This window comes from Corticium candelabrum, chromosome 19, assembly GCF_963422355.1.
Source record: "Corticium candelabrum chromosome 19, ooCorCand1.1, whole genome shotgun sequence".
NCBI classification, from domain to species: domain Eukaryota; kingdom Metazoa; phylum Porifera; class Homoscleromorpha; order Homosclerophorida; family Plakinidae; genus Corticium; species Corticium candelabrum.
The window spans coordinates 110,330-125,573 of record NC_085103.1 but is presented as its reverse complement, the minus strand read 5'-3'; the positions used below and the strand labels follow the sequence as shown (position 1 = coordinate 125,573).

The following is a 15,244-nucleotide window of genomic DNA, read 5'->3' as shown; positions in this document are numbered from 1 at the left end:
GTCAAGTATCCAGGTTGTCCTTTCAAGAAATTTGGATGGAAAACATCAGTATTTGGTTTTACCCGAGCTTCTATGTTCTTTTATAACTTGTTTTGAATCAATAAGAAGTGATTGCCAAATAGTCTCACACAAAGCATTATGACGATTCAAACGAACAGGACCACATCCAACAAGGTGATGTCCATATAGGTCTAGTGGCTGACCACACAAACATCTAATGTTTTTTGGTGGAAAGGAAACAAAAGGCAGACCCAGCCAATATCTAGAAGCTACAACAAACTCATGGGGTGACATGGTGAGGCTTAGGTTACAGTTTGGAGTTGCCTACAACCATGCACCTGCACGAGGAGATGATATAGTCTTCAGGCGGGCTCTATCTCTGACACTCGCCAAATCTAGAGGTTAGAGAAAAAATATTATCTAGTTGACTGAATCTGGTGTTGTGTAGCTGTCGTCAAATCTAAAGAAATTGATTCGTGTTTAGAAAGTAGGTTGCGCACGATTCCTCGTGTTTCCACTTCTCCAGGTAAAGGTTTGACTAAAGTGAACAGAGAAGGTAGATTGCGTTTCAGTAGACAGTTAACCAACTTTGATTTGAGTTTACAGCTTCCGAGAAAAGCAGCAGATGAAGTATATATAAATGGCTTGAGGAGATTTCCTCACTTCTTCATGTTGGCTAAGGCTACCTTTCACTGTCCTCCTCAAGATGGCAGAAAAAAGACGTACGCTGTAAAGGAAATTTTGTCTTCTCGTGTTTAACATTGGATAAATGGAAAGATTCTGAAACTGTGCCTTGACGTCAGGGCTGAGACTAATTCTTACCACACTTAAGTAAATGCCTCAAACATATCTCCTGCCAATACTCGAAGATCGTTGAGGTTAGCATCAGAAGGGCAATACAGTGATGCACTTCAGGCTTTGCGCTCACAAGGATGTGCCTCTCGTGCCAGCAGTGAAACTCTGGAGGAGTTAGTAAGTCGTTATCCAAGTCACGATCTACCTGCTTGACTAGAAAGTTCCACCTCCACTAGCTGTGTCCACTCTCAGGAGGTTGTTTCAGCATTGGAAGCATTTCCCAAAGGTTCAAGTCCTGGTTATTCTCATCTTTGAGCACAACATTTACTAGATGTCGTATGGGGTTGCAATGTTCCAGAAGCACAGTCATGTTTGGAGAATCTAACACAATTGATGTGTCTGGGAAACTTGATCACAACATTTCTCCCTTTTTGCCTGGTGTTCCATTAACAGCTCTCCAAAAGAAGTCCAGTGGAATTCGACCCATTGTTGTCAGAAAGTGTTGTGCCAATTGGCTAGTCGGCTTTGCTGTTCGTTTACCCGACATTTTGTTACATCGTGGTCAGGGTAGGTGTTGGAATACGAGGAGGCTTAGATGCAAGTGTCCCTTCTTTGCAGTCATACATTGAAGAGAATGGTGAAAGACAGGATTGATGTTACTTCAAGCTGGACATGAAGAATGCGTTTAATAAATGTCATCGCAGTTCTTTTCTGCAGAGACTTGACAAGAAATTTCCGAAATTGGTAGCATGGGTACAGTGGTGCTATCACTATGCAGCTGAGTTGCGGCTTGGCTATCACCACCTTAATTAAGTCTACAACAGGAGTACAACAAGAGAATCTCCTGGGACCACTACTGTTCTCTTTGGTCATTCTAGAACTAATGGATGAAGTTAGAGAAGTACCAGGTTTGGACTTGAATTTGTGGTACCTTGATGATGGAACCTTTGCTGGTACAAAAAAATCTGTCTCAAAGGTGGTAAGTCTTATCATGGACAAAGGCCTTTCCCTGGGCCTTCATGTCAATTTATCAAAGTGTGGAGTGCTTTGGCCTTCAGGTGATCAAACACATCCTAAATTTCCACTAGAAGTACACCAGTTGTCAGATGGAATAGAATTGCTTGGTTTGCCCATGTTTGAAACATCTGAATTCTTCTCTTCTTATTTCAAGAAGCAAGTTGAGCAAGTGGTTGAGGCCCATTCCCATCTTTCAGATCTTGAAAATCCGCAAGTGGAACTTCAGTTGTTGAGAAGTTGCCTGTCCATATTAAAATTAACCATTTAATACGTTCAGTGAGACCTGGTATTGCTAATAGCCCATTGTCTACTTTTGACGAAGGACTATGATGATAACTTAGCCGGACCACAACATCTTCTCTTTCTGACTTTGCATGATCACAAGCAGTGCTACCAATTGGAAAAGGAGGCATGGGCTAGGGACACTTTATCTAATTCACCTACTGCTTTTCTCGAAAGCTGTAACTCAAATCAAATGTTAGTTAACTGTCTACTGAAATGCAATCTACCTTCTTTGTCCATTTTAGTCAAATCTTTACCTGAAGAAGAGGAAACACGAGAAATCATACGTAACCTACCTTCTAAACACAAATCTATTTCTTTAGATTTGATGACAGCTACACAACACCAGATTCAAAGTCAACTAGATAACATTTCTTTCCCTAACCTACTAGAGTTGGCGAGTCTCAGAGATAGAGTCCACCTGAAGACTCTATCATCTCCTCATGCAGGTGCATGGTTGTGGCCAACTCCAAACTGTAACCTTGGCCTCACCATGGACCCCATGAGTTTCTTGTAACTTCTAGATATTGGCTGGGTTTGCGTTTGTTTCCTTTCCCAACAAACAACATTAGATAGTTGTGTGGTCAGCCACTAGACCCATATGGAGATCACCTTGTTGGATGTGGTCATGGTCCACATCGTTTGAATCGTCATAATGCTTTATGTGAGACTATTTGGCAATCACTTCTTATTGAGTTGTAAAAGAACAGAGAAGCTCGGGTAAAACCAAATACTGATGTTTTCTATCAAAATTTCTTGAAAGGACAACCTGGATATTTTGACATCACAGTAAGAAACACGTTGCAACCATCATACATCCTTCGAGTCGCCGAAACATCAGGAATCGTGGCAGAAGCAGCTGAGGTGGACAAGGATGATCGTCACAACGCAAGAGTGACTTCTGCCGGCGAGTTTTTACCAATTGGTAGTGGAACTCTTGGACTTTGGTCGCCAGATAGTTTAGAAATGTTGAAATCAATAGCTTTGAAAGTATGCGCTGTGCTAGCTGTTCCTTTCTGGAAGACTTTCAAGAACTGGTTAGAGCAGCTTTCTATACATTGTGGCATTATAACGATAGAATGATTTCTAGCGGCATGCTTGAAGAAATGAATGATGTTTTGAGTTGGAACTTTCCTGTATGTGAGTAAATAGTTTTGAGTGTACAGCAGTAGTGGGTACATTTGTGTAAAAATAGAAATAATATATATATATATATATATATATATATATATATATATATATATATATATATATATATATATATATATCAGGGTTCTAGCCAGGCATGCTACAGAGTGGCTCGCTACGCCTCCCACATACTGAATGTCCATGTAGTAGGTACTGTACGCCACACACGCACTGTGCACATCCTCTCCAAAAGTTATGACAAAGGCGAGGAACTAACTAGATAGTGTCTGTTCATTACCTGTTGAAACGTTTATCAACAGAGTGATAATGAGGTAAAAGGTGGAGACTTGTCAATCATGAGTCTCTAATCGCATACCTATAGTATTGTAATTGGATTTGTTGCCTAGTAATAGTAATGAGATAAATTCCTGGTGTGGTAGAGTAGGCATCCTAAACCACTCCCCAAACAAACGGTAATTTTTTTATTTCTTAAATTTTGCACAGATATGTACATGCCACGCCCACGTACCAGACTTATGTGTCACGCCCATACCACTATACGCCTTCCAAAATCCTGGCCAGAACCCTGATAAATATCACCAACTCTCTTCCAGACTGTCCTTCCACCTAGCTTCAAACGTCTATTACTTCCTGGTAAACTACAAGCCCGGGAACACCTGATCTCTCTTTTGCCGGATAATACCAACTTAAATTTACTGTATTCTTCACAACTCCAGCTGCAAACAACTCTTGATTCCTCCTTATTTTCTCATATAAATAACTCGGTTAGTCCAAGAGAAAGAGCTCATCTTAACACAGTGTCTGTTTCATTTGCGGGCTCATGGTTGTGGGTGATACCCAACTCTGTCTTTGACCTGACTATGTCTCACAAGAATTCGTTCTCTGTCTCCATCTCTGACTTGGCCTGGCTCTGTTTCCTTCACCATCCCTTGCTACCAGATGCCACTGTGGTTCTGTTTTGGACATTTATAGAGATCATATTCTGGGTTGCCACAGTAATTCGCTGAGAAACAAACATGATGTTTATGCAACATTGTGTACCACATTCTTCTAGAAAACAACTCAGGGACCAGAAGAGAACAGAGTTGTTGTCCTGGAGATGTATTCCACCCAGATTTCCTCCAGGGTCGTGCACAGCCTATTTTGACATCACAGTTCAAACTTCTTTTCAGCAATCCTACCTTGTTAGCTCAGCCGGCCAACAAAGAGCCGCCACAGCTGCAGGCAAAACCCAAAAAAAAAGATGAACACCATCAAGACAGCGTTGAATCTTCTGGTTGCCTCTCTATCCACTAGTGTTGGAAAATTTTCGTTTTCGGTCACCTTCCAGTCTTCAGGTTATCAAACACATTGCAAGGAAGACCATTCTTACAAACGGGCTTACCATTAGTAAAGCACTAGAAAACTTAAATGAACACTTAGTTATCTGTATACCTTTGGAAGTATAATGCAAATATGGTTCTATATTTTAGTTGCTAGTAGAGGTACAGACCTATGGGATTATGCTTAGTTTACTTTTTCAGGCCCACATAAGTGGGCTTTATCACAAGTATCTATGCTAAAAGAAACAGACGTCGTGTCTGTTCATGATGTGGCTTCATCTATTCGAGTCACTGAAAATCTTGTCATCATTCTCAAGGTATTGGTAACAGTCACTGTGGAGGTATTATGGTTAATACGGAAAAGTCTGCGTGAATATCTAGAATAACGGAGCCATATTTATCCTCGAAAACTCAGACTGCAGAACACAAGCGTGCTATGGTCATAGGTCACGTGAATGAACAATCCGTTTCTCAATTTGAAGTTGCAAATAATCTTGATAATCATTATGATATGGTTCTGAAGGGGATTCAAGCAGCTACTACTCTTTCTTTTTGACCTACACATGAGTCTGCTACCTTTTTTGCTGTCATGAACAAGATTTCAACTTCACAAGTTTATACTATTCTTTATATACAAAGATCAGTACTTCCTCTTCTTGCTCAAACTCTTGCAAACGAACTACATGCTCATAAAGACAGCATGTGGGCTATGTTCAACTACATAAGTTTGTCAAAGCAGTTCTTCAAACTCCCCATGCAGAGGAAGACAGAAGAGGCATGTTGTGACATCCCGGCTTCTTCGCTGGCAGAAAGGAGAACTTTCTTCATTATGGCAAGAAGCTAGGCAGGATTCTCGTCAGAAATTGTTCAATTCTTCTGTTTCTGTGTCTCAAGCTAACTCTTGCCGAGCTTTGAAATTAGCTAAGGAAGGTCGTTACAGTGACGCAATGAATGCATTGAGATCACAGGGTTGTGCTTCAACATCTAATACATCTGCTATCAAGGAACTGAAAGGTTGCCATCCTGAACAGTCTTCCTGTTTGGTCAAATGACATTCCTCCGTCATTAATTGTTGAATCACAGACGATTCTAGCTACATTAGAATCCTTCCTAAGAAGATCCAGTCCTGGGTACTCCCAACTTCAAGCTCAACACTTGTTAGATGCCATCAAAGGTACCTGTATACCTGATGCTCAGTTATGCTTGAACAACCTCACTCAATTGATGAAAGCTCTGTTAAGTGGATAAATTGATCAAAATATTGCTCCCTGGTTGTCAGGTGTTCCACAGACCGCTCTTCACAAGAAAACAGGCATATTCGTCCAATAGCTGTGAGTGACGTCATTCAATGGTTAGCTAGTCGTCTCTGCTGTTTTCAGTCAAATCTCATCTTCCAGGCACTTTCCTTCCAAATGGTCAGGTTGGAGTTGGCATACATTGTGCAATGGAAGCTGCAAATTCATACGCAAAGGTCTTATATATCTGTTTAATCATGACAGAGAAGACTTGTGTTGTGTGAAAGTAGACTTCCAGAATGCTTTTAATGAATGTCATTGTCTGCCCTTTTTATTTCATCTGAAACAAGTATTTCCTGAACTATTTCCATGAGTACAGTGGGGATACAACACAGCTAATGAGATTCGTTTTGGAAATGTCCGCATTTTGTCAACTGCTGGTGTCCAGCAAGGTGATCCACTAGGTCCTCTACTGTTTACACTAGTATCACAATTTCTTGACAATTTTGGGAAAAACTCAGTCCAGAACTTCAATTTTCGTACCTTGATGACGACACTTTTGTTGGAACACGCGAATCAGTCTCCAAACTACTACAGTCTCCTGTTGTAAATGGTCATACGTTTGGCCTTCATCTCAACTTGGATAAATGTGAGGTATACTGGCCAACAGGTGATCAGTCTTTCCCAGAGTTACCAATGCAAATCAAGCGTCTCACAAGAGGGATTGAGCTATTAGGTTCTCCGTTATATGGTGAGGACAATTCTATAAAAGCAATGGTGGCCAGACGCATTGAGAAGATAATTGAGGCTCAATCACATCTCAGCGATTTAGACCACCCTCAGGTTGAACTTATACTGTTATACAGCTGTCTCAATGTGTGTAAAATAAACAATCTATTATACACAGTTGTTCCTGGTTTGGTTGATGATGAAGTCACAAAATTTGATGCATCTTTTAGATATTCACTTGAATTGATCACTTGTTCTTCTTTCCAAGATTCTTCTTGGATTCAGCAACTCTTCCAGTTCGAGATAGAGGTCTTGGTCTATACGAAGCATTGAGCTCATCAGCAGCAGCTTTTGTAGGTAGCTGCAACTCTATTAGACATTTGATGCAGTCATTTTAAGTCAGTCTAACATGTCAACATCCACAATGAATCAGGTCCAGTTGGAATCAGAATCCAGATTTTTGGGGAAGATGAAGTACACGCTCGTCTACTTAAATAACTCAGCGATTGCCCTCCGTCATGTAATCTCAGAACATCATCACAATGCGCTCATTAGATCTATTATTATGGCGTGCCATTTCTGCCAAAACAAGTGCATATTGACATATTATTGCTCATCGTAGCAAGTGCATAGTGACGTTTGGTTCTAGAGTTACATCGTATAGCAAGTGCATAGTGACGTTTGGTTCTAGAGTTACATCGCTCAGCAAGTGCAGTGTTAGTGATGTTTGGTTTAAGAGTTACATCGTAAGTGCTTTGTGGGCGTGTTCACACTTGGGTTAACAAGCGGGGGGGGGGGGGGTTGCGCTAATTAATCATAACACCCTGCTGTGCTATCACGCAAGGTGTGTTCTCACATGTTGAGCTTGTCCAGTTGCCTCTAATTAGGGTGAGTAAACTCTAGCAGACTGCAACTTATTGTATCATGTACTCAAGCTATGCTACTCAATTCCCACGCAAGAATTGAAACGTCTTCTGACCGCTTTCTGTCTTCGAGTGCCTTCTCTAGGTGTAGTGACCACATGCGTGTGATAGAACAGCAACAGTTGCCTGAATCTACGGATGCGACGTCTTTCACTACAGAATTCCATAAGTAGTGCTTCGGATTTCATTTTCTCAAGAAAAAACTGCCAGACCAACACAAAGTAGAGCAACCTTCTTTGATTCATTGCTGTGATACACAATATGAATAAACTGGAATGTTTTGACAAGCACTAACCCCAGCTACACCCATGCAGTGCTAATCCTACATTTCGGAACGGCTCGGCTAGCCCTACTCTAACCCACATTCCTGTCGTAAACTAACCGGATTATTGTAATTGGTTATGCTAAGCAGTAGCAAACCCAGTTCTAAACCCTAGTGTGAAGACAGCCTATGACGAACACAGCCACTATGCACTTGCCACGATGTAACTTTAAAACCAAACGTCACTATGCACTTGCTACAATGTAACTCTAGAACCAAACGTCACTATGCACTTGCTATACAATGTAACTCTAGAACCAAACGTCACTATGCACTTGCTATACAATGTAACCCTAGAACCAAACGTCACTATGCACTTGCTATACAATGTAACTCTAGAACCAAAAGTCACTATGCACTTGCTACGATGAGCCATAGTCATTATGCAGTTGTTTTGGCATAAACGGCACGCCATATATTATCAACTCCACTTTAGTCTCATCCTTGAAAGAGATTATTAGTCTGGATAGAGCAAGATTAAACACCATTGCCACTACTCATGCTGGTGCTTGGTTGTGGGCATTACCAAACCCAAACCTAGGCCTCGCCATGTCACAACATGAATTTGTGCTTGCAATACGAATTTGGCTAGGAATCCCTCATTCCCCTTCCCACCATTGTCATTGAAACGTGTTTGTGGTCAAGTTCATGACCCTTTTGGCGATCATTCAGATAGCTGCAGTCACGGTCCTCTCCGAATCAAATGCCACGATGCCCTTTGCAAATGATTTACCAAGCTCTTCTAACAGACAACAAGCATGCGAAAAGGAACAACGTTGTTCTGGCTATGACAACAGTCGTCCTGGTGATATATTTCATCCTGATTTTCTTCTGGGTCACCCCAGCTTCTTCGATGTAACAGTATCCAACAGCCTGCAGCCTTCATTCATTATTGAAGCTGCCAGCAATGCAGGAGCTGCTGCAGAAGCTGCGGAAGCTTGCAAAGACTTTCTTCACGCTGACAGAGTTACAGCAACTGGTAATATATTTTATCCACTTGCTGCCGTGGAAACTCTCAGTCTCTGGACACCATACAGTCTCAAGATCCTACGCTTAATAGCTTCGAGAATTTCTGCAATGAGTCACATGATCTTTTCAAAGTTAAACAACTTATTACAACAATTATCTGTGATATTATGGCTATATAATGCTAGATTGGTTTTACGTTTGAATTTAGAGATAGAGGATGTACGTAGTTGGGACATGCATACTTGAGTTGTAGGGAAGTTGGGACGGGGAACGTTCATGTATGTAATAAATATCCTACACTTTATATGTAAATAAACAAAACTCTTCAAATGTACTTGCAACCTCTCAATTGCAAACAGAAACAGAAATTATTTAATCCATTATGTCAAGCAGCTGACTTATTGAAACATGCAAATGACACCAATTCTTGTAATCGTGAATAAAGATTTACAAACAGAGAATTAGGAAACTGTCATTTTACACAGCAGAATCAGTCTGTTATTAGCTTTACTGGCATGCTCCACAAAAGGTATAACATGTGGCATAAAATAGCTGTAAATAACACATTGAGTTGCTATAACTCGAAACAAAAGCTTCATTTATGTACTGTGAAAAGATTGTTCTTTGGTTCATTGTTTGTTTGTTTGCTTGTGTGTGTGTGTGTGTGTGTGTGTGTGTGTGTGTGTGTGTGTGTGTGTGTGTGTGTGTGTGTGTGTGTGTGTGTATGCATGCGAGCATGCATGTGTGTCAGCGATTCCATCTGTGTACTAACCCATAGATAGTAGGTAAACATCAGAGCAAATATAGCAATGCCTTCATTATCATATGAGCCAGCTACTGATCTTGAAATGTAACCTGGAACTACATAAAAACTAACAGTCACCAACAGACAAAACAAACTAACATCTAATAAGGACATATATTACTTATGGCAATAAAACATGCGGCAAGCAGGCCTGCTCCTGTATTCCATAACTCTTTCGTTAACAAAAATGTAGCAACAGCAGTAAAACCACTAGATAAAACAATAAACAGCACCAAAACAATTAATGAGAGTCACGCCAGATACTAAAACGTTTTACCTAAATGTTGGTGCAAGAAATACACAGATATCTCTAATATGAACTGTGAAGTTCAATCCATTTAGTATCATGTGGATCAGACCAGATGTTATCATAAGTCCTGGATACACCTGTACAATGATTGTTGCAGTTGTTTCTTTAGAGATAACATGTCACTGACATTACCGTTCCTCCCACAATTCTTCCCAGGGGATACCAAGCACGATCATCAAACCAGTTGAGAAACTCATAGAAGTTGTGAGTGACCATGTGATGAGTGGCACGATAGTTGAACCTGCGCCACAGATACATAAGAAATCCAACTAAACCAATTAAACTACAAAACATTGCTATCCATTCACCACATAACATGCTGTTTGTCTAACTGACATGCAATATTCAAAGTAGGTGTCTAAGAATCACGTTTGAAGTCTGGTCTTTCTAGAAGTGATTGGCGAAATGATGATAATTATAGAAACTGCTAATTACTTCAACCAGATGTAGAAAATCTGATGTAAAAACAATGCCACTTAAATATGTTTAGCTACTAAAGCCTTGAAAAGCAGTTTGCAAATATCTTCGACAAGATTAATTATAGTATGTGTACATGTACTTACTACATTTTAGTACACTGGAAAGCTGGAGTTCTATTCACGTTTCCTAATGAAAAATCACTACTCAACCAAGTTAAGTATCTGAGCGCTATCTCAGAGAAAACCAACAAACAGACGTTAACTGATGGGGCTGGGCTGTTTCAATTTTGTCCACCTAGTGTAATGTTTGCCTTGCCCGTCAGTCAGCAACCAACTTTATATGCTTCCTTCAGTCATAACATGTAGACAATATTGACTTGAGATAACAAGTAGCCTGCGAGCACCACAGTGACTTACTGGCTAAACGTAACAAGGACAATAACTCAGATCACGTGAGTCTTACTGACACACTCACATTCCCAGAAGTGGTCTCTCTGTTGTTCATCAGTCGCTCTAAGTATTAGTATGGTGGAACCTCTGTGCTAATTTCAGACCCAGTGTGCGAAATAGTCTTTGACTAAAATTTGACGGACATTAGAAACGTCTAGTCGGACATTCCAATCCCGGCAAATAGTACTTATCACATGCAATTCATCATATTTATATGTTATCAATATATTTTCTCTATTCTACTATAGTTTCCCAACCCCAACCCACACACAATTATCTCAAATTAACCCAAAAATATCTTCCCTAGTGTCCAATACTAGTCTCTCTAAAACCATCTTAGAACTATAAAGACAAAGTTTGACGGACAACTGTTGATGGAGGTGTGAGGTGGCTTGGCTAATGCTCAGGTGATTATGCAGTGCTGATCTCTGTGCAATTGATTTCAAAACGTCGAGGCTGTGAGACGACCAAAGACCAAAAGTTTCAACCACAAGGGTTATATACATTCTTGGCAGGTTCAATGGACACCTGCTTGGGAGTAAAGACCTTACAACACCTCGAGGAGTGTAGCAATGATGCGGGCAAGCAAACATGGACACACACTGATCCCACCTCAACTTTTTCCCAACATCTGAGTCCACCACGCTGAATATACAAGTACAAGGAATAAAGTGGTTTGGGTGGAAACATATGTTTCTCCATTCAGGTCTAGTTGATGGTTACTCTAGTGGATCAATTCATGACAACTATCATGGGTTGCCGCAGTAATTCGAGGTTGGTACACGTGTCCATGTGTTTGTGTTGCCAAACCAAATCTTTTGGAATACACTGCACAAACACATCAACAAAAGACACTTGTCACCGCAGCTAGCTCGAGGATCCCTAACCAAGTGCCAGGTTTCATGGCTCTAGATGATACTTTGATGTTGCATGCCTTGCCTTTGCTAGCATGCCCGTTCAGTTCTTCAACTGTCATACCCAGTGAATTTTGGAAACGTCATCTTCGTCTGCATATGTGCAATACCTCTAGACGTGGAAACTGCAATCGTTCCAAGAACATGCACTACGCTACGCTAGTGACAGCTTTTGTTCAGTGACTTCGTGCTATCATATCAACCTAATCGTCTTTAGGTTCTTATACAGCCCCTACAGAAAACATTACACGCAAGTATCTCTGAGTTTCCTATCCTACCGCATTCACGTGTACTGTACACGTATCTACAGCCCGTGGCGGTCCGCTGCATTTTTGTCTCTGTTGCGCACGTAACCCTCGAAGCCCCAGCGTATGTACTTGAGCGCCCACATCCGGTATTTGACAAAATACACGTTCAGCTATATAGTACTGTACATTTACAATGCGTAGCTGTTTGCATTTGTTTCGTGTGCAAACTCTGGAAACTACGTTTGTTGACAAGACATTGGGATGTGCGAGAATGTGGGTTGCTCATACGGAATTCCACACCTGACGCTACACCACTGGACAGAATGTTCGGCAAAATCACAAATGGCCAGACAAATGCTTCGTTTGGTCGGTAAATGTCTGATGTCCAGCCGTTATTTCACACTGCAGACCGTCTAGAGACTGACCATTTGGTGTGATTCATCTTCGTCCAATAACATTAAGTGAATCGGTATTTTGAGAGACTCTTTGGTGAAGGCAATGGATGCTGTCATTGATCGTCTTAAGTTTACGTAGCACTCATCCCTATGCAGGAACACAAGCGCCCTAGATCACTGGACCTTGCTACTAGATGCTTGCACACTTCTCCGGCGTGTGCCTTAAAGGGGCACACTCATGGTGAGACACGCACACTTTGAGCCGATCTCAAGTAGCATAGATCTTGTGTCGTTGCTATGGCAAATAACATAATATTATATTCAAGTGCCCTAGCAAGAAAATCAATTTCGATCACTAGTACGCCTTTCCTAGTGTGGTCCAAAGATTGCTCATGTGCAAAGATCGATTAAAAACTACTATAAAGCTGGCTACTTAGATGTCGATTGACGAGCATGGCAGCAGTGTAGGCTGTAAACAATGCAAATTTTCGGTGCTCAGTGAACTGAGTGCACTTGCTTACTCAGAGGAAGACGTGACTAGGGCAGACGTTACATGGGAATGAGACGTCAATTTCTTGGTCATGTGCATAGCATAAGGAACCCCGATCTGGCTCAAAGTGCAAAAGTGCTTGTCAAATTTTACCAATACTGCAGTGTAGCAACCTCAGTTTTGCAGATTGAGATTTAGACAAAAAATTCTGAAAACTAAAAGACATAGCTACAAGACACTTACTGCAACGTCTTGATCTTTCCAAATCATGCTATAGAGAGACTTCAGTCGGCTTTGCCTTCAGTGCCAATTAGAGCATCTAAGTTTTCGTAGTTAGTAAGTGTTTGAAAAAGTGCGCCTTTCAAACCGATAAAATGCGCATGCGATAGCATGACAGTGCCCATTTAACTACTGCTTAGCACTGACTGCTGCTTCACTAAAAGTTGTGTTGGTGAAATAGCAATCGGCAAAGGAGTGTACAGATAAATTCTTGTACGTGACCTTTCCGCACTCTGGCAGCAGTTGTAATCTCAATCACAAACTTAGCTATTGGAAGCTAAAGTCAAAGCTCGTCAGAAGAACTTAAGTTTGTTAGTTGAAACTTACATATTACTGTATAAATGTAATATTTATCAAAGCATCGTTTTTGACACAAAATTATCTAACTACAATACTATTAGGCCATGGAACTCCTTTAGTGTATGGTAAGACAGACGTTCACGAAAACAAGATAACACCTACCATGGATCAAACTCGTGAATGATGCTCTCGAAACGTATTACTGCAAACAACCGACTGCAGAACGCAGCAAGACAAGCGAGGGCCAGTACGCCAAACGTCAACAGCGACTTGATGCCTTCAGGTGCAGCGTTAAACGTCTGACTTTGTTTCTCCTGCTTCACTTCAGAGATCGGTGGTGTAGTGTCCTCAGCATCAGCAATGGCTGCCATCATTAGAGCACGTGCTGAAACCGAAATAAATAGGTCCAGGATGTATTGATAACAACTAGCAGACGCGCCAATATAGCCTCGGTATTCCAGACTGTTCTTGGAAGGGGAGAGTGGAAGGAGAGAAGAAAGCAGATCTCTATCGTAATTGACATCGGAAATAGGCGGTGTTCATCTTAATCGATAATTGTCTAATACCCACGTTCATTACCCGAGGACCGGCAGAAACCGCTCTCACCTTACTATCGACTGCCCAAGCTCTACAGCTAGACAACTATATCACGCAACTAAGGGTATATAGGTAGGCTCGAGCCAGTCTCTCCCCGCCTTCGTCATTCCCCGGGTTGTCAATCCTCGCCGTCTAGTCATCAGCATGGGACACAGCAAGAACAAACATCAAACAGGCGCAGGAACGCTTTAGAGCTCAACATGATAAGGGATGTAAGCAAGGTAGGCGATACAAAGTTGGAGACAAGGTCTTGATATTCATGCCTCAAGCCAAGCAACAAAGGCAAGTATCGGTAACTCGCAAGACCTTTCCGGGGACCGTACAATGTTTTGGGAATTCGCGGAAATACCTTGCTGACGCGATTGTCTAATCGATCGAATACAGAACCAGCATTTGTCAATCTTGACAGAATCCGTCCATGTCGAAGTTAAGGGCCGGGATGTCCAAGTTGGCTTGGAAGAAGAAAAGGAAACCACTAATTATAAACCACTAATTATACCAATAACTGTGTCTAATTATTAGTATAATTTGCATGTGTAGCTGTCAAACAAACGCGAGCTAGACAGACTTTGAGTTGCTCTTCTTCTTCAATTCTACGTTTATGCTTGGATTAATCGTCTCACCTCCAATTCTTCGTTTACGCTTTAATTAATCGTCTCACTCGTTTACCTGTAACTATGGTGGCCTAGCAATGGTCGCGTAACAAAATTAATGGTTGCGTAGATTCTGTCAAATTTAAACAGACGCGCTGTCATGGACAATGCACTTTCCCCTTCGCTAATTGTCGTGGAGTGCCAAATTTCTGTTGTAGACGACATTGCAACAACACCGCGGCTGCTCATATCGAAAATTCAAGCTGTCAGACTGCAGAACCACTATGCAGAGCCACCGTGGAACAACCAGTGTTACAAGTCAGGTACAGTGCAAGACGTGCATGGCGCCTGAACATACTACCTTCGCTCTCTAGACGCCTTGTTGTAACTAGCCTCGTACCAGACCCTCTCGCGCCGTCGTGCCCGGTTCCCGTATAACACGACAACGCCTGAGAGGGTCTGGGATCATACCGCCTGCCGTTTATGCTATTAAATGATCAAACTAGCTCGTATGTCACCAAGCCTCAGGCTACTAATACAATTAGTCTAATAGTTATTCTCATGTGTCACACGGAATGTCTTGCAACAGACTAACCTTCCATTCGTATTCTACTTGTTTCCTTTCAGTTTTGGTATCCTGTCTCTACGCAAGCTCTACGTATTTGCCAACCTCCCTGGAAAAGAGAACTTCCTCTCCAAGA

General features: G+C 41.5%; 1 protein-coding gene across 1 annotated transcript; it reads right to left on the bottom strand.

Annotated features, from left to right (window-relative positions):
* Positions 1 to 7,884: 7,884 nt before the first annotated feature.
* LOC134194897 (dolichyl-diphosphooligosaccharide--protein glycosyltransferase subunit STT3B-like) lies at positions 7,885 to 13,740 on the bottom strand. The gene is made up of 5 exons (XM_062663878.1): positions 13,516 to 13,740; positions 9,991 to 10,099; positions 9,826 to 9,935; positions 9,670 to 9,758; positions 7,885 to 9,604 (listed from the first exon to the last, which is right to left on the bottom strand). The coding sequence occupies exons 1-5, from the start codon at positions 13,725 to 13,727 to the stop codon at positions 9,339 to 9,341; spliced, it is 786 nt and encodes a 261-aa protein (XP_062519862.1). The 5' UTR covers positions 13,728 to 13,740; the 3' UTR covers positions 7,885 to 9,338.
* Positions 13,741 to 15,244: the final 1,504 nt, after the last annotated feature.

What these genes read in the sequence shown, in the direction of transcription:
- LOC134194897 (XM_062663878.1), bottom strand. Translation starts at nt 13,727, where the DNA reads ATGATGGCAGCCATTGCTGATGCTGAGGACACTACACCACCGATCTCT. An exon ending in ATTCACGAGTTTGATCCATG is followed by an intron (nt 10,100 to 13,515) that starts GTAGGTGTTATC and finishes TCTGTGGCGCAG; the next exon opens with GTTCAACTATCGTGCCACTC. An exon ending in GAAGAATTGTGGGAGGAACG is followed by an intron (nt 9,936 to 9,990) that starts GTAATGTCAGTG and finishes ATCATTGTACAG; the next exon opens with GTGTATCCAGGACTTATGAT.